The sequence below is a fragment of the Cyanistes caeruleus genome, unplaced genomic scaffold (genome assembly GCF_971803275.1).
Source record: "Cyanistes caeruleus unplaced genomic scaffold, bCyaCae1.hap1.1 HAP1_SCAFFOLD_65, whole genome shotgun sequence".
In the NCBI taxonomy this organism is placed as follows: Eukaryota; Metazoa; Chordata; class Aves; order Passeriformes; family Paridae; genus Cyanistes; species Cyanistes caeruleus.
In genome coordinates this window covers 481,561-508,967 of record NW_028255884.1, presented here as the reverse complement: position 1 = coordinate 508,967, position 27,407 = coordinate 481,561, and the positions used below count along the sequence as shown (strand labels likewise).

General features: G+C 55.7%; 2 protein-coding genes and 2 long non-coding RNA genes across 4 annotated transcripts in view; 3 read left to right on the top strand and 1 right to left on the bottom strand.

Annotated features, from left to right (window-relative positions):
• Positions 1-9,957, bottom strand: part of LOC147647094 (uncharacterized) — a 62,358-nt gene extending 52,401 nt beyond the window's left edge. The window contains exon 1 of the mRNA XM_086872470.1: positions 9,868-9,957. Coding sequence (XP_086728596.1) covers positions 9,868-9,938 — 71 coding nt within the window. The 5' untranslated portion in view covers positions 9,939-9,957. The remainder of the gene's footprint in view (positions 1-9,867) is intronic.
• Positions 1-27,407, top strand: part of LOC147647078 (uncharacterized) — an 813,449-nt gene that overhangs the window by 346,873 nt on the left and 439,169 nt on the right. The gene's annotated exons all lie outside the window — the stretch shown is intronic.
• Positions 11,399-17,903, top strand: LOC147647093 (serine/threonine-protein kinase pim-1-like). The gene is made up of 4 exons (XM_086872376.1): positions 11,399-11,440; positions 16,296-16,662; positions 17,295-17,471; positions 17,728-17,903. The coding sequence occupies exons 1-4, from the start codon at positions 11,399-11,401 to the stop codon at positions 17,832-17,834; spliced, it is 693 nt and encodes a 230-aa protein (XP_086728502.1). The 3' UTR covers positions 17,835-17,903.
• Positions 18,088-19,529, top strand: LOC147647092 (uncharacterized). The gene is made up of 3 exons (XR_015281637.1): positions 18,088-18,284; positions 18,833-18,967; positions 19,254-19,529. It is a non-coding gene; the product is annotated as an uncharacterized LOC147647092 (long non-coding RNA).

Below are 27,407 nucleotides of genomic sequence, written 5' to 3'. Positions count from 1 at the left end.
CTGCCAGGCCCAGGCTGGGATTGTTGGGGTGTCCTGTGCAGGGCCAGCAGTTGGACTGGAGGATCCCCATGGCTCCCTCCCAACTCAGCCAATTCTGTGCCTCTGGGATCCCATGAGCCTGGGGATGGGACTGAAAATGGTTGCCATGGCAACAGTCTCTGGCTCCAGGTCTGAGCTGGTGTCCATGGCAACCACCCCTGGCATGGGGTCTCCATGGAGCTGCCAGAGGACTGACCATAGCAACAGGGGCTGTGATGGTTGCCATGGAATCAGAACATAACAACAAGGGGCTGGTGATGGTTGCCTACTACAGATCACATTTGTTACAGACCCTCAGAGGAGCTCCATGGGGACATTCCAAGGTTCTCCAGGCTGTTCAAGAGCTGGAATGTCGCAGGCAGAGACAGGGGCTCCACAGAGACCTCCCAGGAGTTTCTGGGGATGCTGAAGAACCGTGTGGTCAGACGCAGTCCCAGCAATTCCATGGTGACATCCCAGGGGACCCTGGGCTGCAAAGGCACCACTCTGTCACAGACACTCCCAGGGGCTCCACGGTGACACCCCAGGAGTCCCCAGGCTGCCAAAGAGCCGGGATGTCACAGACACTCCCAGGGCTTCCTGCCATGGGCAGAGTGGGAGCTTCAGGCAAAAGCTTTATCTATTTGTTGGAGAAACTCCTGCTGTGTCATGAGGTGGAGAAATGACACTCAACAGCCACCAGGAATCCTCAAAAGCCTGTAAGATGCCTAGACTTTTAAATTCCTTCTAAGAGAAGAGACTGGGGTGGCTGTCCACTCCAATCCCGGTCCCAGACTTGGTTTAAGTGTAAAAGACTGAACAGGTGGAATTGAACCATAATGCAATTTGTCCCACAGGATTAACAATGGCATACCATCCATCTTTTTTGGTGCCCATTGCCAAAATTGGTACTCTCCCTTAAACATTTCCTGTATCCAAGGGTATCTCCCAAAAAAAACCAGCTAGCTCGGGCTGGCCTTGGCCTCTGGTGGTCACCTCGCATCAGCCCCTGTGAGGCTCTGTTCCTTCCTATGGAAAAGCTCCAGCCTTCTTGTCCTGGGACCATTTAGAATTTGGCATCCCAAATTCCATAGATCTAAGAATTGCTCCAAGACAAAAGCAGCCAGGACAGAGGGGTTATGTTGGCCTTGTCCTCTTGTGATTTTCATAGACTATAAGCAGTCTGTTTTCATTTGAAAACCCCTTGGAGAGGGCCTAGAGATCTCCCAATGTGGGGGTTTGAGGCCTCAGGCACATGACCACTCTATAGGGACAAAGGAGCTCTGTGCTCCATGGGGTGGAGACTGAGGACAGCGGAGGAGAGCCATGAGAGTGTTTAAGGAGCAGTTTCAGAGACTGTGGATCTTTTTGACATAGTGGAAAACAGCCAGAGAAAGAAAGAATTGATGCCAAGTGCAGCTGGGGAGGCCCAGAGTGGATAACAGGAGAAAGGAATTTGTGTCCCAGGACAGGGCTGTGGTGCAACACATCCCCCAGAAGGAGTCTGGAGCAGCCCAAGGCTTTGTGTGGCCAGGCAGAGTCAGGCAGGACGCAGAGCTGTCAGCAAAGGAAGGGGCCAGCGAGGTGGGGCAGCCAGGGGATGACGACAGCCTGCAGGGACAGAGGCACAGGGCATGGACACCACAGGGCAGCCTGGGCTGGAGAGGGCACAGGGATGGGCAGCAGCTGCAAGGCCCTGCCAGAGGCAACTTGTGCAGCCCTTTGGCCATGGCTGCTGGCCCTGGGCCTGAGGCCAGCAGGGGACAAGTGACCCTGGCAGCCCTGGGGCCTCATTGCCTCCTTGTCCCTGCTCAGCAGCCTGGCAGGGGCCGCCCCATGGTGCTGCCCTTGGCATTGCACATCCCCACATGCCAGTGGCCCGGGAAGAGCCCTGAGCAATGAGGGAGGGACAGCATCTGCCTTGCCAGGGGCTGGGGCTCAGCCCTTGGCCCTTGCCATTCCTGAAACACATCCAGCTTTGCTCAGCACCACAGACACCTTTCCCTTGCTTGTCCCCAGCTGCCATCAGGGCCTCCAGTCTTCTGCTCTGCCTGGAACCTGGGGACGCTTTCTCACTCGTGTCTCTCATTTCAACTACAAGAAACTTCAGTGTTTCCATCTGACTTGGAGCCCTTGAGGAGTTTCTGGAGCACACTGTGAGGGACTGAGTGTGATGCCAAGAGCCCCAAAGGCCCGAGAGGGTGATGAAAGTGCTGGTGCTGTGTCTGTGCTGCTGAGCTGGGCCGGGCTCCTGGCCCAGAGGCAGCTCCTGGCAAGGGCAGCGCTGCAGAGAGACAGCTCTGGCCAGGAGCAGCTCCTGAGCACAGCCCAGCAGGGCTGGGGCCCTGCCAGGGCAGCTCAGGGACACAGAGAGCAGGCCCAGACAGAGCTGCCAGGGGCTCAGCACTGGCAGGGGCTGTGGGATGTGCCAGAGGGGGCTGTGTCCCTGCAGCACCTCTGTGGCTGTGTCCTGGAGCCCCAGAGCAGCTGTGATGTCAGAAAGGGGCTGTGTGACAGCCCTGAGTGGGTTGTGTGAGGTCACAGATGGGGCTGTGACATCCCAGAGTTTGTTGTGTGAGGTCACTGAGCAGCTACGGCATCATAGAGGAGATCTGTGACATCACAGTGCAGGTTGTGACATTGTAGTGTGGCTGCATGACATCACAATGTGGGCTGGGTGATATCACTTAGTGGGTTGTGACATCACAGAGAGGGTTGTGACATCACTGAGCAGACTGTGGCACCACATGGTTGTGATATGAAATCCTAAAGTGGGCAGTGACATCACAGAAGAGCCATGTGACATCTCAGGACAAGTTGTATGACATCACAGTGCTGACTGTGACATCACAGAGTGAGCTATGACATCAAATGTGGCTGTGTGATATCACAGGAGGCTATGTGACATCACGAGGTGGTTTTGTGGCATATAGGAAGAGATGTGACGTCACAGAATGGTGGTGTGACATCCCAGAGCAGGTTGTGTGACACCACTGAGTGGGCTGTGACATCCCAGGTGGCTGTGTGACATCTCGAGGTCACTGGGGAGGTCACTCTGCCCCGACCTCCCTCACAGTTCCCCCCAGAGAAGTCCAACGCTGCCCTTGCAGCAGCCTGTCTGCACAGAAACACTTCCAGGGCTCTCTGCATTTCCCTTCCCTCACTCTTGCCTCACTCACACACCTCCCAACAACCCACTTGGTGCTTTCAGCTGCAAGGAGTTCAAAGCTTGTCTGTCCTTCAGCAGCTGCTCTAATTCTGCCTTCAGCCAACTCTGGGGTTGTGTTTATTGTAGAACTCCCTGTGTGTCTGAAACATTCCTTGTGTGGTTCTGCCTTGGGGAAGGGGAACCTCCTTGGTGGCACCTTGGGCTTGGCACACACTTGAGGAGGGTGTCTGTTCTCCATGGGGAAACTCAGCAGTTTTAGATTGCTAAAATCAAAGAAGGAAAACCCCTCTTTGCCTGAGTGCAGCCAGTTCTGTGAGCAAAGCAGGTCCCAGGGGAGTGAGGAGAGACAGGATGGGGCTGGGGAATGTGGAGCAAGGTTGTCCCCACTGGGTCAGACCTCAAGGCACAGCTTCTCTGACCTGGCCAGACCTCCTTAGGAGAGACCCTGGATCAATATCCATCACTGAGTGCTGTAATCACCTCTACTCTAAAGAGAACAGGAATAAAAGACACCCTTTAAAATAGGAATACATATTTCTTAGAAGTTCTTTGAACTGTTTCTCCATAACTGTTGTAGGAAACTTTCCCAAGAACTGCACCAGACCAGAGGGAAATCAAGGCACAGCCATGGTTTGTTAGGATTTGCTTGATCCTAATGAGCCCCATGGTGCATTTGGAGCTGAGCCCTTGAACCTCAGGGCCTGAGAGGAGATTGCACAAACCTTTCCAGGAGTCCAAGTCAGAGGAAAAACCCAAAGTTTCTCAAGGCACTAATGGATCCCACTGTGACCCATCCCCAACACAGGCTCCTCATGGACTCCTTGGAGGAGAGAACTGGAGGCCAGGATTGCACAAAAACCTCCCAGAGACTCAGTGTGGGAAGGAAAATCCAAAGTAGCTGAAAAAGCCCTGAGTATCTCAAAGTATTGATGAGCCCCACTGAGTGTCAATGCAAAGCTCCCAAGGGACTCGTTAAAGCAGATAATTGGGGCCAGGATTGCACAAACTTCTCAGAGACTCAGGGTGGGAAGGAAAAAGGAAAGTGCCTTAAGAACCTGAAGTACCTTGAAGCCTTAATGAGCCCCACTGAGTGTTGTTACTGACAAAGGCTCTCAAGGGACTAATTACAGCAGATAATTGGAGGCCAGGATTGCACAAAGCTCTCAGAGACTCCAAAGCAAAAGCCAAAGTCCTTTAAAAAAGCTGCAGTCCCTGGGAGCATGAAGGAGCCCCCAGGGCCATTCCTGAGCAAGGCTCCCCAGGGACTCCTTCCAGCAGATCCCTGAGGCCACTGGCATGTGGGCTAGGGGGGATGCTGAGGGCAGGCCAAGGGGGTGACAGTGGCCAGCCTTGCTGGGGCTGTGCCAGGAGGCCCCAGGGCCTCAGGACAAGGTGTCTCCTCACAGCCCTTGCTGGCACAGCATTGGCTGCTGTGGCCCAGGGCACCAAGCCTTGGCTTCTCTTTGTCCCCAGCTGTCATCAGTGCCTCCAGTTCTCTGCTCTGCCTGGGGCCTGGGGACACTTTCTCAGTCATGTCCCTCAGTGGGACCCATTAAAAGTGAAAGAAACTTTGGAGTTGGATTCTGATTTGGAGTTCTTGAGAGGTTTCTTCCCCTCCCTGTCAGGGACTGATGTTCAGGGTCTCAGCACACAGCCCCAAGAGGCTCATTAAAGTCCTGCTGCTGTGTCTGTGCTGCTGAGCTGGGCCGGGCTCCTGGCACAGAGGCAGCTCCTGGAAACCAAGAAGAGCTTCAAAAGCACATTTCTCTTGCTGAGCAGCTCTTCTGCCAGCCCAGCAGGGCTGGGGCACTGCCTGCAGCCACCCTGGGCACAGCCCAGAGGCACAGAGAGCTTCAATCAGTCAGGGCTGGGAAGGTGCTGAGAAGTGCCTGGGGCAGAATCCCTGCCAGCCCTTGGCACAGGAAGCCTCTGGCTGCAGGACAATGCAGCTGCAGCTCCTGGAGGCATCTCCTAAAGCTGGAACATGCCAGTGCCTACAGACTCTGTGAGTACATTCTCTGCCTGTCCCTTGTGCAGAGCAGCCAGGGGTGCCCAGGGCTGTCCTGCAGAGCAGGGTCCTGCAGCCCAGGGCGCTGTGCTGGGGCAGGGACTCTGCTGCCTGCCAGGGACAGCTCTCAGCCGGCCCGGGGAGCTGCTCCCAGTGCTGGGGAGAAGCTGTGGGGGGAAGGAGCCGCCCTGAGCAGGGCAGGGGCTGCTGCTGAGAGGGGCTGTGTGGGGCAGGGCTGCTCCCAGCTCCAGACCTGCCTGGGCACAGCTCCAGAGGACACTTCCCAAAAGAAGGTGAGACTGGGATTGCTGTAAAGATCAGGAGCTTTCCTGAGACTGTTTTCAATGTCTTGCTTTAAGCAGGATGGGAAAGCTGGGATGATGACAAAAAGATTTTTGCTTTTTATACATGTTTAATATATTTTTAGATCTGTAAACTATTATTATATAGTTATAAAATGATAATCCTTAATTAACTCTATTAAACTACTATTATATACTTATATAACTATTATCTTTAATTAATTCTGGTATGTTTCCTAACCTTTCTCTTAGATTTTAGAACTATAATCTCATCTTCTAAATAGATTTCTGAAATACTGTATAGTCTTATCATCAGGGAGAGGAGCTACAAGAAGAACATTTTGTTTTTTAACCAGAATATGAACAGTCATAACAGAAAGTGGGGCAAAGAAACCCTTGGACCTACTCCAATGGGTTGACCCTGGGGTGTGTAACTGGGGCAGCTGAATCTCCTATTGAATGTTTCTGTTAAATATCCTAATTAATCAATCTTAATAAATTGTTGAAATAAGGGGCCGGGTGTGCCTCAACCCCACTGGGACACCTGGAAGTTTCCAATAAAGGTCTGGTTTTTACTTTACTGTTCTAACACTGTTGCAAAGGTTTGGGGTTTTTTTCTCTTTTGATTATAGACAACAGCAGGATGAGAGAAGCAGAAGAGGAATTGTAATCCCAGAATCACAGAACATTCTGAGTTGAAAGTGACACACCAGGAACAGCAAAGTAATGTTGGAACATTTACAGAGATGCCAGAATTGTAAGTTTGGGTGCTCAGTCTCTCTGCTGGGAGGCTCCTAAACAGCCTAAATGCGCTGCTCTGATATTGTCATTGGTATCTGGGGCTCTCAGGGAGGCTCTGGCATCTGCAGCAGCTGAGTCAGGCCCTGCCCTTGGGATTGCTGCCAGGCAGGTGTGTCCATGGGAATGGGGTGTCCCAGCTTCCCTGTGACCTGTGGGGCTGTGGGCAAAGCAGTCCGTGGCAAAGGGGAATGAGCTGAGTCCCCTGCCTGAGATCCCATCATGGGCACACCTGGGGATCTCCTTGCTGTGTCCTTCCAAGCTCTGAGCTGCCCTCCTGGCTGCAAATCTGTGCCAGAGCCTCTCAGAGTTCCCTGAATGTCCCACGGGGAAGGGCAGAGATGCCACAGCTGAGGAAATGCTGTTGGCTCTGCCAAGGGAGCCGTGAGTGTCCTTGGCAGAGGGGGGTGCTGAGCCCTTGCCCAGAGACCTTTAGAGAGGGTGAGACATTCAGGGATCCCTCTGCTCTGGGCAGGGCCTGGTTTATGCCAGGGTGACAGAGGAGTGTGATTGTGCTCTGATTCCAGCCAAAGGTGCAAACCCAGGGCAGTTGGGAACAAGCCCATCCAGCCCCTCACCTTCCCTAAGCCACAGGGAATCGTTTGCCTCTCACATCTCTCAGGGGCAAACTCCAAGTGCAGCATAAATGCTGGGGATTTCTGACCTCAGAGAACCAGGAATGATCTCTGGGCAGTAAAACAATTCCTAAAACCAACTCCTGCTATACTTTAGAAGTGTGTGTGCAGATGGCAACAAGCCCTTCTGCATTAGGAGTGATTCTTCTGACAAATCCTGAATTTCCAGCCTTGTCCTTCTCCTGCATGGCCACAAACCCAGGGCAGCAGGACAGGGATGGCTCCTGGAGAGCCCCCAGGCACAGGCCTGTCTGCTCCTGGCACACTCAGACAGCACAGCTGGAGCTCAGTCAGGGACCTGGGTGAAGTTTTCCCAGAGCACAAACAAGGCTGGGTGAGTCCTAGCGGGATAATCTACAGGGAATGGCCCAAGTTTGGCTCAAGGCAGCCTCTCCTGACTTGCCACTGTCCTTTGTCCATGAACAGGTCCCCATGTGCAGCCATAGCAAATGTCCAACAGCAGCTCCATCAGCCACTTCCTCCTGCTGGCATTGGCAGACACGCGGCAGCTGCAGCTCCTGCACTTCTGCCTCTTCCTGGGCATCTCCCTGGCTGCCCTCCTGGGCAACGGCCTCATCATCAGCGCCGTAGCCTGCAGCCACCACCTGCACAGCCCCATGTTCTTCTTCCTGCTCAACCTGGCCCTCACTGACCTGGGCTCCATCGGCACCACTGTGCCCAAAGCCATGCACAATTCCCTCTGGGACACCAGGACCATCTCCTATTCAGGATGTGCTGCACAAGTCTTTTTCTTTTTGTTCTTCATCTCAGCAGAGTATTTCCTCCTGACCATCATGTGCTACGACCGCTACGTGTCCATCTGCAAACCCCTGCACTACAGGACCCTCCTGGGCAGCAGAGCTTGTGCCCACATGGCAGCAGCTGCCTGGGCCAGTGCCTTTCTCAATGCTCTCATGCACACAGCCAACACATTTTCCCTGCCCCTGTGCCAGGGCAATGCCCTGGGCCAGTTCTTCTGTGAAATCCCACAGATCCTCAAGCTCTGCTGTTCACAATCAAACCTCAGGGAACTTGGGCTCATTGCAGTTAGTTCCTGTTTAGCACTTGGCTGTTTTGTGTTCATTGTTTTCTCTTATGTGCAGATCTTCAGGGCTGTGCTGAGGATCCCCTCTGAGCAGGGACGGCACAAAGCCTTTTCCACCTGCCTCCCTCACCTGGCTGTGGTCTCCCTGTTCCTCATCACTATCATGTTTGCTCACCTGAAGCCCCCCTCCATCTCATCCCCATCCCTGGATCTGGCAGTGTCAGTTCTGTACTCGGTGGTGCCTCCAGCCCTGAACCCCCTCATCTACAGCCTGAGGAACCAGGAGCTCAAGGCTGCAGTGTGGAGAATGATGACTGGATGGTTTAAAAAAACATTAAACTGCTGGCCAATTTCTGCAAATCACTTGTAATAAAAGTCAACTTTGATACTTCTTGTTTTAATTTTGGAGGTTCTTTTTCTTCATTTTACTTTCTAATATTGTGTACAATAAAATGTTATTATTTGTGCCATTTCTCATTTTATTTCTCTCTCCACCATCCCTGTTGCCACAGACTGTGTCCATGAGGGGCTGTGCTCTTGGTGGCTTTCAATGAATGAAAGGACCTCCCAGCAAAGTTTTCTGCAGAGATGCCCCTTTTGTTCCCTTCTCTGGAGCTGCAGCAGCAGTGTCTGTGTGCAGAGCTGGGGGCAGATCAGTGCTGGCACAGCAGCTGTGCCCAGGAGCAGCAGCACTTGGTGTTGCCAGTGCTGCTCCCGTGCCACTGCCCCGCTGCCCTCCTGGCCCTGGTGTTGCTGCAGGGCCTGAGTGCTCTCGGGGCCGGGCACAGCCCTGGGGGTGGCAGTGCCGGGGCTGCAGCAGGGACAGGCCATGGGCACTGCTGGGGCAGCGCTGACGCCTCAGGGCAGGGCCTGGGGGCTCCAGGCTCCTTGCCCAGGCTCTCTCAAGAACACGGCCAGGCCAAAGCTCAGCACAGAAAATCCCCGTGAGCAGCCCCAGGCTGGCCGTGGGCAGGCTGGGGGCAAACAGCATGGCTGGGGCTCTGCAAGGTCCCTGGGGGAGATGGGAAGGAGCAGCAGAGCAGGGGCTGATCCATCCCCACTGCGCTGGACACCCCAGGGCAGCGTCCCAGAGCGTCCTCATGGAGCTGCCAACAACATCCCCCCTGTGCAGCCCTGGCCTCTCCCCCAGCTCAGAGAGGTGCCTCATCCTTGCAGGCACAGACACGGCAGCACTGGCTCAGGAGCCCCTGTTTGCACTGCCCAGAGCAGGCGTCAGCACCCCCATGGTGCTGCTGTGGGGAGATGAACCTGAGGGAGCACAAATGCCATCAGCCCCTGGGGCCAGGCAGGGCTGGGTGACGGGAGGGAAACCACTCAGGTTTGTCGTGGCCTCTGAAGTCACACAGAAATTTGTTCCCATGAGCTGTGAGTTTCCTGTGCCACTGCAGACGTTGTTGCTCAGAGCCAGGGCTGCCTGGCAGCCACCCCCAAACTGCCCTGAGCATTTCCTCTGCTTCCCCTTTGCTTTCTTTACTCCTCCTGATCCAGATTTCTTCCTATTCCTTTTGATTAATAACCCCAGCTCCTTCAGCCACTCCTGAAAGGACTAGTGCTCCAGACCCCTCACCAGCCTTGTTGCCCTTCTCTGGACACACTCCAGCCCCTCCATGCTGCCCAACCAGTGCCAAGCACAGGGGAGGAATCCCTGCCCTGGTCCTCCTTGCCACACCGTTCCTGATCCAGGCCAGGAGCCATTGGCCTCCTTGGCCACCTGGGCACACTGCTGGCTCATGCCCAGCCCGCTGTCCATCAGTGCCCCAGCTCCCTTTCTGCCTGGCTGCTGTCCAGCCACTCTGTCCCCAGCCTGGAGCACTGCAGGGGTTGTTGTGGCCGAAGTGCAGGACCTGGAACTTGGACTTGTTAAACCTCACCTTGTTGGGTTTGGGCCCTGGATCCAGCCTGTCCAGCTCCCTGTGCAGAGCCCTCCTACCCTGCAGCACATCAACACTCCCAGCCAACCTGGTGTCACCACGGTTCCATGGGGCCCTAGAGTGTCACAATGGTCTCCAGGATTCCATGAGGCCTCCCAGCAATCCAATTTTGGATCATACTGGGAGTAGCTGGACTCATACTGGGAGTATCTGAGAGTGACTGGGAACACACCATGCACATCATCCCCCATACTGGGGGTGACTGGGAGCAACTGGGAGCATGCTGGGAGCCAATGGCATCATACTGGGACTGACTGGGTTGATCTAGCCAGAGGCAACTGGGACCATCCTGGGAGTGCTGCCTTGTGACAAGGATCATACTGGAGCTTACTGGGCTCATGATGGTGTTGAAAGGGAACAACTGGGATCTCTGAACACCAAAGGTTCCTTTCCTGCTCACTGAAGAAGGAGCTTCCCAGTATCCATGTGTGAGGGGACCTTCACCTGAACCAGATGCTGTTAGGAGAAAAAGCTGCCTGTGCTGGAAAATCCCACACAACAAGTCAATGCCAAGAGAGCATTTTGCTTTCACAACTTCCCTCCTGGAGCCACAGTCCTTTTGGATCGCACAGCAAGCAAGAGAACAGCACAAAATACAAGGCTGTGTCCAGTTTTTGGCTGGGTGAGCAGAGGGAATGCCAGGGTTCACTGCCACAGACTCTTCTCCTCTTGGGGAACAGAACCCCCCCAGGCTCCATTCCAAATGCTGTGCACACCCTGCTGGCTACAAACAACCCCTTCTTTAAGAAGTTGTTGGCAGGAGCTCTCCCAAATAAATGGCATCTTAATTGCAATTTTCATTCAAAATCAACTCCGTTCCAAAGGAAGAACAGAAAGCCCACAGCAATCCCAAAGGCACATATGGTGCACCTGGGGAAATCCTCGACTTAGGGGCCCAGTGGGTTAAAAAATACCCATCAGAAGCCACAGAGTGCAGAGTGCAAACTGCAGCAACCACTTGCTGGATCATTTTGGCTGTGCTGCACACGTCTGCAGACTGTCTGTCCCCCTGCCAGGACAGAAGGACACCCGTCAGGGGCTGGGCTGGCTGCTGAGAATGCCTCGGGCAGGAGGATCCTCAGGCAATGAGCAGGTGCCCAGAGCCGCTCTGACACTGAGGCCTCTGTGCCCCACAGCAACGGGAACACCACAAGGACACGGCAACGTTCCTGTGACATCACAGCAGCAGCTCCCCCAAAAACCGCCTGGAAGGTTCTCCTGGGTCACCAAGGAGCACAAGGGATCCTCAGAGGGCACAACCTATTGCTCAAGGGATCCAAGAGGAACTCAGAAAATGCAGCAAATGAGGACACCCCACAGCCCAGCCTGAACACTGAGAAGGAACAAAGATGTGACCAAACCAATGGAAATACAATTTTGGTCACTGATGCTTCTGACTAAAACCAGCAAGGCTTGTTCCATCTGGGATCTTTATTCCAGTTCTAGAAACAAGCAAGGTTCTCTACTGTCAATGTACAGAAAGCAGGAACGTGGGGAAAAGAAGGCTGAGAGTGTGCCTTCTTGGACATCCTTGGACACAAATCCTTGTGTGACTCCTTGGACATCCTGTGGCTGAGGGTGTCCAAGGCAATGGACTCACAAGCGGGGTCCCTGCCCTCCCCACTGACAGCTGCCATCTCTCCTTCAGCCCCACACGTGTCTCCAACAACCTCCTGTCAAGGGCCTCCATCCACACATTCCATCACCAGCCACAGATCCTCATCCACGAGGTCACCCAGCATCCCTGAGGCCACAGCAGGGAGTGCTCCTGGCATCTGGTAGAGCACTGTGGCTTTCCTGGGATCCTTCTGGTGCCTGTGGCTGAGAGGAGTGGGGTGGATGGAACCAGGACGGGTCACAGATCAGCAGCCCCACTGCAAGCAGTGCTTTCTCCTGCTGTGTGGGGACCGTGGGGTGACTGATATTGGGACTCCTCTGGCTTTGGTCCTGCAGAGCACACAGTGGCTCAGACACTGGGCTGAGGGAAGGGGTGCCATGGAAACCCAGCACAGGCATTTCTCTTTGGAGAGGGGGTTCTGCAGGGAGAAGGGAGAAGAAGAGACTTTCCTGTCTGCTGAGATTCCCCCTCCTCCTTCAGCAGCCATTCCACAATCCATCAGTACCAGAGTTCATAGGATCACTTCCATGCCAGGGAGCACAAGGCACTCAAAACTGAACCCTGCCAGAGCCCAGCCCTGCCTGCCCATTTGGAGGGTGTGGGGGAATGGAATTTCAGCAGGAGCTGACTCACAATGATACTTTGCCACTGGTGGGTTTCTCACAGCCTTAGAAGGAGTTTGAGATCTCTGTCCCCAACACCTGCTCACCCTTCAAGTGCACACACGAGCCTGGGGGCAATTCAGGTTCCCTGGAGTGGTGGCTGTTTCCCTTTGAAACAGGAGCTGTTGTCTTTTCCAGTGTGCTTAACTCCCTTCTACCTATTAGAAAGTGGGTGAGTAAAGGAAATGACCCTGGAGGAAGGGGACCAGAAACTGGGAAAAAGATGAAAGATATCTGAATTACAAATGAAATCGATTTAATTTATTTCTTTAGTACTAATCTATTACAAACAAAAACATGTTTCTGAGCTGATTGTTGGGATTCAGAAAAATTATTATTCAAGAAATAAACTTGTTGTTATTATTATTTATTAGTATTACTTTTCACTGTCAAGACTTTTAAATCTTAGACATGAATAACAATGGCTGGATGTCTCTCACTGGGAAAATTCCCTTGCTTTTCCCACTGGGATTAAACTGTACAGTCATTTCCAAGTTGCCAGTGGATTCAAAAGACAGGAAATCCTGTTAATGCTGGGTTTGGTGTGGTTTGGAGCTGGGGAAGGCTCTCATCCCCTCCCAGAAGTGCCCCAAGCCCGCTCTGCTGCCACATCTGCACTCGCGGCCCCTCATGGCTGCTCTGCCCTGGGGACATGGTGGGACCCCTCCTGCCAGGGCTGAGGCTCCTCATGGCCCCTCACAGCCCCTCATGGCCCCACAGAACCTCTCATGGCCCCACAGAACCTCTCACAGCCCCTCATGTCCCTTCATGGCCCCTCATTTCCCCTCACAGCCCCTCATGGCCCCATAGAACCTCTCATGGCCCCACAGAACCTCTCATTTCCCCTCACGGCCCCTCACAGCCCCAGGGGCTCCTCCCAAAGGAGAAGGGGTCGGGCCCTGCTCACTCTCCTTTTATTTTGGTCCCTTCACAGCGCCGAGTAAAGAAAGGCTGAATGGAGCCTTTCCCCAGCGTTTCCCTCGGGGTTCATTGCGGGCTGAAGCTCTGTGCTGGCGCTGGCCCCAGCACCAACATCCCTGCAGCCCCCAAGGCCTTTGCTGTCCCCCCGTGTCCATTCCCTGTCCCCGAGTCCCGCCCGGCTCTGGCAGCAGCAGCAGCCGCAGCGCAGCGGGCGCAGGCCCGGCCCGGCCGGGGCTCCCGGCCAGGAGCAGCAGCAGCGCCGGCCCTTCCCACCTGCTCCTGCCTCGGCTTCCCAGGGCTTTTGCCAGGGCAATGCTGGACTACAGCAACAATCCCCCACAAACAGCCCTGATTCCTCAGGGCCCGCCTCTGCTGCCCTCAGCCAGCCCTCAGAGGAAGAAAGGATCGGGTTCCAGCGCTGTTTTCAGCCCTGTTTTACTCACCCTGAGGTGACAGCAGGAGGCTGTTGGTGCCTTAGCCTTGGCAATTGTAGATCCCGGCTGCTCTTGCCCCTCTTCTGCTTGCCACTTGAATTTTAGCAGTACAGCTGCAATTGCCTCTTTCAATCAGTGCTACCCACTGTGCTTTTGTCACGGGGAACTCAGGATTTTTGTTTCAGGCATCATGATCAGTAGAGATCAAAATGCTCCCAACTCCCTGAGCACTAAGTCGAGGGGAATTAAAGCCACACAGGTCACATTTGCAGTGTTCAAACACAGCCCTGTTGCTGCTGCTGCTGCTGCTGAAATAGAATCAACTGACAGAGGCCATCACAGAAATTGCCTCTGCAGTGGCAAATAAAATGAAAAAATCCACCAGGAGAAAGAAAAACCAGAACTTCCCAACTTGCTTCATTGTTTCTTCTGAGCAGCAGAAGAAAAAGGAACAGGGCACCTTTCAGGCAGCTCCACAAGCTCAGGGTTCTCATTTCCTGGGGAATCTGAGATGCAATTGGCCTTGTTAAAAGGATAAAAGCAAAGGGAATGAATTGGGAATTATTAGGAAAAAATGACCCTTCTTACACACAAAGTTCACCAAGTCATTCCCTGCATTTCTCCTTTTCACATTCTTTCTCTCACCCACTGAGAGCTCCAGCTTATCATGTTCTGCTGCTTATCATCAACTGATTGTACTCTTGATTTCTCCCACTGCAAGAGATGTAGAATCATCTCAACTGAACACAGAAACAAACTCCCTCTGTCAGCCCATCTTCATGTTCCAGATCACTTTCCAGATGTCCAGGGGGCTGTTGGAATGATGAGCTCTCCACTGCTGGCTGCAGGCTCTGGAGATTCTTTCTCCACATTCAGCCAGGCTTGTATTCCCCAACAATTCCTGGCAGCCCATCATGTTTTCTTTGGGTAGAAGAGGAACAATGAAAACCTCACCAATGGCACAACTCCCCTGTGCACAAGGAAAAGAAAGAACAAGTTGTCAAGTCCTTCAAACATTTGTCCTGCTTTGCTGCAAGAGTTGTGCTGCACTCACAGTGTGGGAAGCCAAGAGAAGCTGCAGCTGGGGGCACATCTTGTGACAGGAGCTGCGCCTTGTTCTCCAGGACAGGTTTTTGGAAAGAACAGATGGGAATGGGGAGAAGATTCTGGGAAAATGGAAACAGCTTTTTTAAGAAATGAAAATAAAATCCAAAGAAACAACCAATATGCTTTTCTCTATTTTTCTCTATTCTCTATTTTTATGTTTCCCTTTTCCATCTTGCGCTGTTTCTCCATCCCATTCATTCCAAATGGCTCTCACCTCTAAGATCTGAGACTTGGCAAGTTTTAGACACTGTAAAATACCCTGAGCTATAGCCAGTTTGCCTTGCCCTGTTTTCCTTGGAAAGCAATGCTGGAGACACAAGTGCAGTGCTCGGCTCAGGTACAAATTCTGCATTCAGGGAATGTGCTCAGACGGTGTCTGAGCCTCAGCAGGGACAAGGCACAGCAGCAGCCAAGGGCATTGCTGTGCCCCTGTGCAGGAGTCCAGACTCTGGCTCTTGGCTCAGCAGGGCAAAGTTGCCGTGTTTGGCCAGGCTCAGGGGCTGCCCGGGGAGCGCGGGGCTCGGGGCGGGGCCGAGCGGGCAACGGACAAACGGACACGGGGACAAACGGCCCCGCTGCTTCAGTTGCAGCGGCAGCGGCGGCAGCGGCAGCAGCAGCAGCAGCAGCGAAAGCAGCGACAGGAGCAAATTTATCAATTTCTGTCTCTCTTCTCCCTCTCCCACTGTCCCGCATCCTCTCCCGGTCTCCCTTTTCCTGTGTCCCCTCCTCTTCCAGGTTCCCTCTCCCCGTGCCCACCCGGGCCATGCCCCCAGCCCGGCCCCGGCCCCGTCCCCGTCCCCGGCCGTTCATCCGCGGTCTCACCTCCGCCCAGCACTGGCTGTGCTGGGCGGGCATCATTGCCTGGGGCTGGGGCGGCATCGCTGCCCTTTGGCTCCGCCTGGCCCGACCCCGGCCCCGACCCCGGCCCCGGCCCCGGCCCCGGCCCCGGCCCCGGCTCCTCCCGGGGCCCGCGGAGGACACAGGCGGTGCGGCCGCTGCCGCCGCCTCCGCTGCGGCTTCCCCGGCCCGAGCTCCGCCGCTGTCGCGTTCCAATGAGGGAACGCCTGCGGGTGCCCGGCCCGGGGAGCTCGGGGAGCGCTCGGGGGCCGTTCCTGGCCCCGGGCCGAGCACTGACGGCCGCGTCTCTTCCCCAGGGAAGGCGCAGCAGGCCCTGCAGCAGCGCTACCCAGTGGGTTCACTGCTGGGGCGCGGCGGCTTTGGCAGAGTTTTTGCGGCCACTCGGCTCTCGGACGGACTCCCGGTGAGCAGAGGGGCCGGCGGCGGGCGGAGGAGGAGGAGGGGGCGGAGGAGGAGGATGGGGCTGGACACGGTGGGCGGTGAGCTGAATCCGCTGTTCCCTTTGGCTTGCAGGTGGCCATCAAAAAGGTGCCACGGAACCGCGTCCGGCACTGGGGCGAGCTGGTGAGTGAGCGGGGCCAGCGGCAGAAGCCGGGCCGTGCCGGGCGGGGATGAGCCGGGGCCCGGCAGGGTGGGAGCCGCCAGGACACCTGGAGGGAGAGCGGGCGTGGGGCCAGCGGAGGGCACAGAGCATCCCGGGCTGGCTGAGGGCTCCCCGAGCCCTGGCACGGCCTCAGCCCCACTGACGGCACCGTGCTCCTCCCGCAGCCCGACGGCACCAGCGCACCCCTGGAGATAGTGCTGCTGGACAAGGTGTCCACAGGCTTCCCCGGTGTGGTGCAGCTGCTGGAATGGTTTGAGCTCCCCAACACCATCGTGATGGTGCTGGAGCGCCCGCAGCGGTGTCAGGACCTGCGGCGTTTCATTCGGGCACGGAGGTTCCTGTCCGAGGAAGAGGCGCGGGAGCTGTTCCAGCAGGTGCTGGCGGCCGTGCGGCACTGCACCAGCTGCGGGGTCCTGCACCGAGATATCAAACCTGAGAACGTCTTGGTAGACCTGGACACCGGCCAGGCAAAACTGATTGACTTCGGCTGTGGCACCTACCTGCAGGACACAGCCTACACTCAATTTGCAGGTGAGCCCACACAGGGGCAGGCTCCCGGTCCTGGCATCTCCTGGCCCAACCTGGGTGTGGCAGGAGGGATTCTCCCTTTGGCTGCCAGTCACAGCACTGAGTCTTCAGCCAAGTTGCTTCTGAGCAGAACTGGGTGGGGACCCATCTTCCAGCCCTGCTGGCAGCCTTTGCCTGCCACTCTGCCCAGGACTGGGGCTGGGGCTGGGGCAGCCAGCCTGACAAAACCCCCGTGGGTGGGAGTAGCAGAGAGGGGAGGCAGAACCTGTGCACCTGCTGGTTTGGTGTGCAGGTGAGAATGGGCTTGGACTGCTCTGCTCACCTGGTTTGCCTTGGTTCAAGATATTTTTTGGGCAATGCCAGCAGGGAGGATGTGGGTGTGGTTTTTCCCCAGCACTGAGTGGGTATTTCCCTTTGTGTGTCATGGTCAGGCCTTGCCAGGGTTTCTGCTGCCCTCTTCCAGCACCAGTGGCTTCTTTTCCAACCCCAGGTTTGTACCCAAGTCCCAGGTGCTGGTGAGAGGGCAGCAGGTCACCCCATGTGCCACTGGGGCAGCCCCCACATGCCCAGGGATGCTGGGGCCAGGCTCTGGGAGCAGCAGCATCCCCCTGATGAGCTCCATCCATATTCCATAGGAACACCGTCATACAGCCCCCCTGAATGGAACGACTTCGGCTGGTACCATGGCGAGGCAGCGACCGTCTGGTCCCTGGGCATCCTGCTGCACGAGATGGTCTGCGGGGAGCACCCTTTCAGGAGGGGCAGGAACATCAGATGGGGCCAGCTCCCGCTGCCACAACGGCTCTCCCAAGGTGGATCCTCATCTCTGGGCACGGGGGGAACACCAGTGTTGGGAGACAGCAGCGGGCTCGTGAGCATCCCGCTCTGGCAGCTGCTGAGGAGGTGGCACATGTCCTGCTCTCCTGCTCTCCTCCAAAACAAAGAATTGATGGGAAAGTTTAGGCCCAGCTCTGAGCACATCCAGCATGGTCTGGGCACGGGAATAGTGGGGCAAAGCAGACAGGAGCCTTCTCCAACTGACCAGTGGTTTGTGGTTTCTCTCCCCAGACTGCCAGATTCTGATCAGGTGGTGTTTATCCCTGAACTCCTTGGACAGGCCCTCATTAGAAGACCTGTCCTGTGATCCCTGGATGCAGGATATTCATCAGCCCTAGAAGAAAGGTGAGAGCCACAGGCACAGTGATGCAGGGACCTGGTAAGTTACAGCTCCACACATGCCCTGGCAATCAGCAGCAAAGAAACCCAGACTTTTTTGTCCTGCCTGTGTCACTGCACTGGGGTCATCGAATGGGAACACACAGCCCTTGTGCTGGAGCTGAGCTGCTCTGCCCAGCACTGGTGGGCACCATCTGAGCTGGTTTTGCTTGTCCTGCTTCACTGACAGCCAGGCCCTGGGCAGAACCCTGACAGCCTGGTGTCACCCCAGGGAAGAAGGAGCCCCTGGAGAAGCTGTACCAGGTGGGGCTGCTGCTGCTGCTGCTGGAGACATGGAGGACAGCAGCAAGGATGACAACCTCTTCCTGCACCTGGCCAGCAGGAGCTGGCGATGATGGACTTTGATTCTGGCACCTTCTTCAAAGCCAGGCTCCACAGGGAATTTTCAGGTAAGTCCAGACCCAGGGGGATGCTCCCAGATTTGTGCATTGGCCGGGAACCAAAGGTTTCCCCTTTGCTGGGGCAGATGCAACTGATTCCTCAGTGGCTGCCCAGCTGGTTTTTGGCAGGGCTGGGGACGTGGGCTGGGGTGGTTACGAAATGGGAGTGGGATCCTGGCCCTGCCAACAGCCCCCAGCACCCACCGTGCCCCGGGCTGGGGCTGGGGCAGCCAGCCCGACACAAACAAACCCCCATGGCAGGAGCACAGGTGGGACTCCAGAACCTGAGCACGGCTGCTTTGCTGTGCAGGCAAGGAAGGGCTTGGGCTGCTCCACTCCCCTGCTTTGCTTTGGGATCACCGTGATTTTGGGGGACAGTGCAGGGAGGAAGGGAGAAAGCATGGGCTTCCCTCACCTGTGGGTGGGTTTTTCCCCAGAATGTAGGAGTTGGGCCTTCCTCAAGCTCCTGACAGACATAAGATTTTTTTACCATTTTTCTTGTTTCCCCTTTTTGTCTGTGACCTATTTTCATTAATTTGTTGTTTGTTTTTCTAAAGGAAGCGTTCCAGGTGGGGTCCAGTCTGGATCAGGAAGTGCTTGGGACCAGCTGTGGCGTGGATGGGCCGTGCCCTTGGAGAAGACTGAGGACATCGTTTGGGACCAGCTTTTCTTGTGGCAGCGGATGGTGTGAGGTGGGTCCTCATCTCATTGGCATGGCTGGGACAAGAGCTTTTGGGAGATGGCAGCGGGCACAGGAGCATCCCGCTCTGGGCAGCTGCTGAGGGGCTGGATCTGCCGTGGCTGGCTGCAGGCTGGGCACATGTCCTGCCCTCCTGCTCTGCTCCCCAAGGCAGCAGTGATGGGCAGCTTTGGGCCCAGCTCTGAGCACGGCCAGCATGGCCTGGTCACCGCAGCTGGCTGGGACAAGGGGACAGGAGCCTTCAGCTGAAGGGCGGTTTCTGCTTTCTCTCCTTGCAGCCGGGCTCTGCGGATGCTGAGGCTGCTCTGGGCTCTGCCAGGGCTCTGCTGAGCTCAGCACTGGGCCGGGATCAGCCAAAGAAGAAACGCTGTGACCTGCAGCAGAGACTTGAGCATTTTGGCAATGCAGCTCAAGTCTGCAGAGTGTCCACCACCAAGGGAAAACATGACACCCCCCAAAAATTAAACTTGTTCCATAACTTCTGAAATGAAATCCATCTGGGATGACCCCAAATGACATTTTTCAGCTTCCTCAAGCTGTAGCTCAGCCCTTCTCTGAACAGTTCTGTCCCCCACCTGCCTTTTACTTCACAACTGCTCCCTCCTTTCCCCCAGTGAGTTCCCAGCCCATCACAGTCTCCATCACACTGCAGCCTTCCTTGATGCCCCTCTCCACGAGGAAGGCCAAGCCCCAGTCTCAGGGACTGGTGGGGGTTAGGTGTCTTTCTTTTTTATTTCTGGCTTGCCCATAGGATTTTTACCCATTAGTTGGGGGGAAAACCTAACTGTGGGTACTTGGTGGGTTATTGAAAAAAGACAAAGAGTTTGGCCGGGACCAAGGAGGGAAGGGGGCAGGAAAAAAAGGAGGGTGGCGACAGTTTGGTGGGCTTTCTTCAGTTTTGGAGAAGGACACTTCGGGCGCAGAGTTGTTGTGGTGGGGAGAAGGGAATTTCACCATCACCCAGACGGAGCTGCTGCTGCTTCTCCTCCTTTGTTGGTGACCTCGCACCCCCTGTCCTGCCGGGACGTGTGGCAGTGCCAGGCACCGCCACGGAGCTGCTGATCCACCTCAGCCACCGGCCCAGGATCTCAGCTCATTCCTGCTGTTCCAGCTGAGTGTTCCTCAGAGCCCTGCAGGAGCACCGGGACTGCCCGCCCGAGGGGGTTTGTGAAACAAAGCCTCTCCTCCATCCCATCTCAGCCGAGAAAGCTGTCACGGGCCCCCTGGTTCTGTTTTCTTGTTAATGCTGTAGTTATTGTTGTTTGTTTGCCTGGTTATAAATTCTAATAAAGAACTGTTATTCCTATCCTCAGATCTCTGCCTGAAAGCCCCTTGATTTCAGAATTATAATAAATCAGCGGGAGGGGGTCTACGTTTTCATTCCAGGGGAGGCCCCTGCCCTCCGTAGCAGACACCTGTCTTCCAAAACAAAGACAGATGGGGAGTTTCTCCATCCTCCTTACCCTTGTGGGGCCAGCAGTGCTCTTGGTTCCTCATGCTCTTTTTGTGGGGCCTTTTGTGTCTGTGCCCCTCTGACTTAGGGGGACGGGATATTTGCTGCCCCCTTTCTGCTCCTGGGAAGCCTGTGTGGGCTCTTTGTCCCTCTCTGATTTGGGGGGTGCCAGTATTGTCACCATCCCAGCAGCCCCCGTCTGCTCTTTGCCCTTTGCCAGGCCAGGGGTGTTCTCTGTCCCCTTGCAATTTGTGGGGCTGGCACAGGCACAATTCCCCTCCTCTTTTGCGGGGGCTGGCAGTCTCCTCTTCCCCCTCTGACTTGGGGGATGCTCTAGGCTACATCCATCTCTTAGTTTGGGGGGGGCAGGTATTTATCTCCCTTCAGTTTGGGGGGCCCGGGGATCGCCTCCATCCTCCTCCAGTTTTGAGGGGCCTGGGAGAAGTCTCTGTCTCCCACCGATTTGGGGGGACTGGTGCAGGCTCCACCCCCCTCTGATTTTGAGGGACAACCTGGAGGAAAGGCACCAAAAGCTTGACAAAGTCTGAGGGGAACGCTCTGATTACCCCTTTTGCCCAGAGGTTCCCTTAGCTGAAGTTGCTAACCAGGACAAGACATCCAGGCCCGCAGTGGGTTTTGGGTTGTTTTATTTCCTGGGCCCTCAGTCCTGCGTGTGACACGGGAACTGGGTGCTGCAGAGGCTGCGCCAAGGCATCAGAAATGCCCGCCCAGCACCCAAGGGTGGTAGAAGATCTGCTCCAGCACCGGCCGGTCCATGGGGTGCTTGGACAAACAGCAGCGGATCAGATGTTGGCACTCTGGGGAGAGAAGGCAGAAAGCGGCGCTCACTTGCAGAAGGCTCCTGCCCAGCTGCTCCTGGCGCCTGCAGAAGCCGGGCCACGCTGCGTGTGCTGGGGGCTGCCCTTGGCGGGAGAGCGGCACGGCAGGACAAGCGTCCCCTCCTTCAGCCAAGCGTGCCACACCCAGCCTGCCACGGGCCACCTGCTGCAGCCGGCCCTTGAGGGCACATGGACGTCCCGAGGAGCTGCGGGATGGCCGGGCTGGGCTGCGCGGTGCCACCTGCCAAAGCCTGCCTTCTTCAGGCCGCGTACCAACCTGGAGAGACCTCCTGCGGGAAGAAGAGCTGCCCCAACACGGTGTCACGCTCATTCTCGAGGGGCAGGAACCCGCACACCATCTCCAACAGCAGCACGCCCAGGGACCAGATGGTCGCCCCATCGCCGTGGTAGCAGCGCAGGCCGATCCACTCGGGCGGGCAGTACGTGCGTGTTCCTAGGGGAGACGGGCGGCGCTGCTCAGGCGCAGGCTGCTGCCTTCCAGAGCCTGGTGCCAGTTTCCTGCCAGAGGCAGGGGCTGCAGCCGTGGCCACAACTTCCCCCCAAGGCGTGCCCGCCTCCCTCTGACAATGGGCCAAAGCCAAGAAACCATTCTGCAGGGCTGAGAATGCCAGGGGAGCAGCCCAAGGCCTTGTGGGCCTGCCAAGCCGAGGACCCAGGGCCCGGCTTTTGTAGCCCCTTTCTGTCGGCAGGGCCTGCAGCCGGCTCCTGGGGCACAGCACCTGCCCCGTGCCACAGGGCAGCCGGCAGCCGGCTGAATGCCGCACCCCACGGCCCAGGAGGGAATGGGGCTGTGCAGTGCCTGGCACTGGGAGCAGGGCCCGCGCTCTGGGCTCACTGGCAAACTGTGCAAAGGCCCACTCCTGGAGGAAGGTGCCGCAACCGAAGTCAATCAGCTTCCGGTCCCCAGTGTCTGGGTTGACGAGGAGGTTCTCTGGCTTGATGTCCCGGTGCAGAACGCCGCAAGCCGTGCAGTGCCATACGGCCTCTCTTAGGGATGGAGGCTGTCAGAGATAGCGGAGGCTCCTGGCACCATGGACGTTCTCTGACTGCCTGAGCTTCTTGCACGGATGGCGGGTCTTCTCTGCTGTGCCATCCTTGCAAGGCTTGAGGCTCTCCCAAGGATGGCAAATCTTGCTGGGAGCATCCTCCTGAAGGGATGGCGGCTTCTGGAGAAGCTAGGCAAGCCACAGCAGGGCAGGTGGCCTCACCTCATCAGCTTCTCCAGTTCTTTCCACAACGCCTGCCACATCCCAAAGTAGAGCGGCACAGATGTCCCATTGCGTGCCCAGTGCCGGATCATCACTTCCTGCAGCTCTTGGGCCACTGCCATGCAGGGACCGCAGCTGCTGGCGCTCTGCAGAGGGCTTGCAGGAGCACCTGGCTGCCAGTGAGGGGTCACCCGAGGCCTGGAGAACCTGGGAGCTGCAGGGGCTGCTCGGTTCCTCCATGGGCCTCTGGGCCTAACCCTGGGGCGCTTCCTCGTCTGCCGCCTCCATGGTTTCCAGTGGCCACCGGCCCAGCAGACAGCCACAGCGGCCAGCAGCAGGACAAGGCCAGCCATCAGGATGCCACCGTCACCCATGGCTACGGCACGTCCCATGGCGACTGCACTGGCAGCTGCGGGGGCTGGCCCAGTTTATATAGGGCTGGCACGGTGATGTCACAGTGCTGTGGGCAGGGCAGCTGTGTGACATCACGGCCCTGCATCACACCAGAACTTAACCCCTTTGTGACATCACGGCCCTGCATCACCCCAGCCCTCACCAGTTCCACGGGAGCGAGGAAGGGGCTCCCTGTGGGCACTCGAGCACCCTCTGGAGCAGAGGAGAAGGAAGATTCTTGTCTAAATAGGACACGGGGATGAGGAGGGGAACGGTGATGATGTCACCTCCTGGCTGGCTGAGCATGGGACATGGATTGTCCAGTCGGGGATTGCAAAGTCCATGGACAGGACAAGCCCTGCTCAGCAACATGGAAACCATCGGTGTGCTGTCCACTACATTCCCATGCTGAATCCGAACTTGGATTCAAAACTAATTCTGTGCCTCTTTCTGGGAATTAAATGGATCCTATCCCATTGAAAACCAGTACCTTTAATACTTTAGGTTTCTCTGACTTCAGGGAATTGAGGCGCAAAGAAAATGAAAGGGTATGATGGAGTTTGTGTCCACCTAAAATTAACACTTTAATGAGAAATAAAATAAGGACAACGCCCATAAACCGTGCGCAGTATAGGGACAAACTGCAAAGACCAGGACTACGGGCAGACACAAAAATATATAGGGTAGGTCTGAGGGCAGAGTCTGAGGGCATGGGTCCAACCACAAACTGGGGTTAGAAATTTGCAAAATACTGCAACAAATAACAACCAATCCGGGGAGAGAACCGGGAACATTCTAGAAACATAACCTTATAAGGGGTGAGTCGATTAACATATTAACTGCCATTAGCCCTTTCTCTTTGCCATAACTTAATCAAATGCTTCCCAAGGCTTGAACTTAATCCCTCTTTTTTTTTCTGGGTGAAATTCGGCTGGCTTGGATCCCCAGCGAGACACATTCCCATATCACATTAGTCTGTTCTTCACCCAACACTCCCTGTCCCCGTTCATTTCACACCAGCACTTCTACTCCAGAAGGATTCTCTGAGGGACACAATTAAAAGTCCCTCATGGAATGGGAGGATCCAGATTTAACAAGTGGGAAAGAGTTTAACCCCACTATCTGTTTAACTGGTCCCGAGGGTGGAGACCTGAAGGAAACTCATGACTGGATTCAGGTCATAGATCTGTAGATGCCAAGGAGATATTAAATTATCCTCCTTGGAATTAAAGCTGGGAATTTTTCTTTCCCTGGAGCAGTAAATTAGGATGTTGATGGGCCCCCCTTCTCTGCTCGCTCTGACCCTCCTGCCCCAGCCTCGCTCGGTTCCATTCACGTTCCTCCTGTCAGGGACACTCTCCACACAGATCATGGCTCGGATTCCTTGGATCCTCAGCAGTGTTTTCCTTGGATTTTAGCCAGGGCTTCCCTGGTTTTGGGGCAGGCTGGAGCGTGTGGAGCTTTCTGCAGCCACCGTTAGGGGTGTGTGTCTCCCTTTTCCCCAGCAATTTCCTTCTATCTTCCCATTACCGACGTTTCTCCTCTCTACCTCTTCCAGCTCCATGCCATGTTGACAGGAGCTCAGAAAGAGCAGGAAAACAGAAACAAGCTCCACAGTGAATTCCAGGAAGAAAAATCCATGGATGGCCAGGAGGCTGCTGTGGCTCCTTCCTGAAAATCAGGGCTGTTGGGAGCACGGCACAGGGTGTCCCAGGACTTAGAGCTGGACACTGAACCCTCCTGGATCTCCTTGGCACCCGTCCCAGGCAGGGATGGTCCTGGATATCCTCCTGGATCTGCCCAAGGACTGTCGTTCCGATTGGGAACGGCTAGAAAGAACGACACAAACTCTCAAGGGAGTTTCAACAGGAGAATCCCCCTAGTTTATTGCTTCAGGTCTGTCTTATAGACAGATACGTGGAAAGGTACAGAAAGGAAACTCTTATTGCTTAGCTAAGTGCTACATTACCATCATTGGTCAGGGGCACTCTACCCCCCTGACCCTCTCTTGCAAGAGGAAACAAGAGGACAGATAAACAGCACCTGGCAGTTGTTTTCTGTCTCTGAGGATTGTTTTGAAATCCTCCTTTGAAATTCCCAGGCTAGCTTCTTGTTAAGAATAATATGTTACAGTTGCTGTTTGTAAACTCCTTACTTACCTTGTACCCCTGTCCCAGGATATTGTTAAGAATATGTTACAGTTGCTGTTTGTAAACTCCTTACTTACCTTGTACCCCTGTCCCAGGATATTGTTAAGAATATGTTACAGTAGCTGTTTGTAAACTCCTTACTTACCTTGTACCCCTGTCCCAGGTTTACTTACCCTTGTACCCCTGTCGCAAATTGCTGTACCCCATATTTCTTGTTCCTTGTTCAGCCAGGCCCTGCCCCCTCTCCCAAGTTGCTGTACCCTGTGTTTCTTGTTCTGTGTTCAGCCAGGCACTGCCCCCACTGCTCCTAGACTCCCACATGGCAACATTGTATCCCTGCCCCGAGTTGCTGTACCGCTCTGAGGAGGAAGATGACATACTGACTTTTATGCAAACGAGAGAGACCAGAGACTTATGGGATGCACCCAGACTGGAAAAGACCCCAAACCAACGAGCCACGCAAAAGGGAAGGAATAGAACCAGCACCATCTAACAAGGAAGACCCAGAGGAGTCCCCTGACTTCTTTCCAGAGGCCGACGTAACCTCGAGGAGACTCGACTGGGATGACAGCCTAGACTACGAGCCCTAAAGAACGAGTCTTCCCAGGGACTCCCGTGAGGAAGGAAGGCCCAGCTCTGCCCTAGTGACAGAGCTGCACGGATCCCCCTCTTCTGCGGTGTCCAGTGGGAGCAGTGGCGGTGTGCGCGACCCCTCGGGCCCCCACCCCAGAGCTGTGCTGCTTAATAAAGGCCTTTTTAAAAGGAGCTGGTCTCCTGGCCCGTCCCTTGGAGGCCCAATAGGGTGGGCGGCCGTCCCGTCCCTCGTCCTCTTCAGGGCGTGGCTATCCCGGACGAGCCCCCAAGCTGTGATAAACGGGCCAGGAGACCAGCTCCTTTTAAAAAGGCCTTTATTAAGCAGCACAGCCCTGGGGTGGGGGCCCGAGGGGTCGCGCACACCGCCACTGCTCCCACTGGACACCGCAGAAGAGGAGGATCCGTGCAGCTCTGTCACTAGGGCAGAGCTGGGCCTTCCTTCCTCACGGGAGTCCCTGGGAAGACTCGTTCTTTAGGGCTCGTAGTCTAGGCTGTCATCCCAGTCGAGTCTCCTCGAGGTTACGTCGGCCTCTGGAAAGAAGTCAGGGGACTCCTCTGGGTCTTCCTTGTTAGATGGTGCTGGTTCTATTCCTTCCCTTTTGCGTGGCTCGTTGGTTTGGGGTCTTTTCCAGTCTGGGTGCATCCCATAAGTCTCTGGTCTCTCTCGTTTGCATAAAAGTCAGTATGTCATCCTCCTCCTCAGGGCGGTACAGCAACTCGGGGCAGGGGTACAATGTTGGCATGTGGGAGTCTAGGAGCAGTGGGGGCAGTGCCTGGCTGAACACAGAACAAGAAACACGGGGTACAGAAACTTGGGAGAGGGGGCAGGGCCTGGCTGAACAAGGAACAAGAAATATGGGGTACAGCAATTTGCGACAGGGGTACAAGGGTAAGTAAACCCTGGGACAGGGGTACAAGGTAAGTAAGGAGTTTACAAACAGCAACTGTAACATATTATTCTTAACAATATCCTGGGACAGGGGTACAAGGTAAGTAAGGAGTTTACAAACAGCAACTGTAACATATTATTCTTAACAGAGCCAATGACTGAATCTGCTTGCAGATAGGGCCACGGACTTGCACATAAGGAAGCAATGGGAAAAAGCATCACTTTCAGAAAATGTTACTAATTGACAAGGACCGCTGCTCTGACAAAGTCCCGCTAAATTCCTGAACTTCCAGAAGAACAAAGACTTAACAGAACCATCAATATCGGATGTTATACAAAAGTGGTGGGTACATATTAACCGGGACATGCAGGAGGCAGATGGGGAAGTCTGAACCTTCCAAGCACCTCCGCCAGTGGGGAAAGGGACAGGGACACGCGGCCGGGAAAATCAGGACAAAAACGAGGCCGCGTCCTCCAGCAGCTGGAGAGAGCGCACGGCAAATGCCCCACGGCCTCTCCCTTTGGGCAGCAATAAAGTCACTCTCACACCGCTCCTCTGCCTCCTTTGGCCACACAAACCTCTGGCGCCGGGAATTTTCCCGCCCAGCCCCGGGCACAGCGCAGCCACCTCCGGGCTACCGACACGAAGCGGGACGAGCCAGCGCTGCTCCGGCACCGGCTCCTGCCAAGGCCCCAGCGGGAAGGAGACCGCGGGCAGCCGCTCCCGCAGCGCCCTCACGCCAGGGCCAACACGGGCCGGCCACGGCACAAGCCACCCGCCACAGCCCCCCGCCGCCCCCTCCCGGGCCCGCAGCGAGCCCCGAGCCCCCGCAGAACCGAGCGCGGCTCCCACCTGCGATGGCTGGGGCCGCCTCCGAGCTCCGC

Bases quoted from the DNA above. Each gene is read 5' to 3' on its own strand.
- LOC147647093 (XM_086872376.1), top strand. From the start codon at position 11,399: ATGTACAGAAAGCAGGAACGTGGGGAAAAGAAGGCTGAGAGT. The intron at 16,663-17,294 runs GTGAGCCCACAC...CATATTCCATAG, and splicing joins AGCCTACACTCAATTTGCAG to GAACACCGTCATACAGCCCC. The intron at 17,472-17,727 runs GTGGATCCTCAT...TTCTCTCCCCAG, and splicing joins GCCACAACGGCTCTCCCAAG to ACTGCCAGATTCTGATCAGG.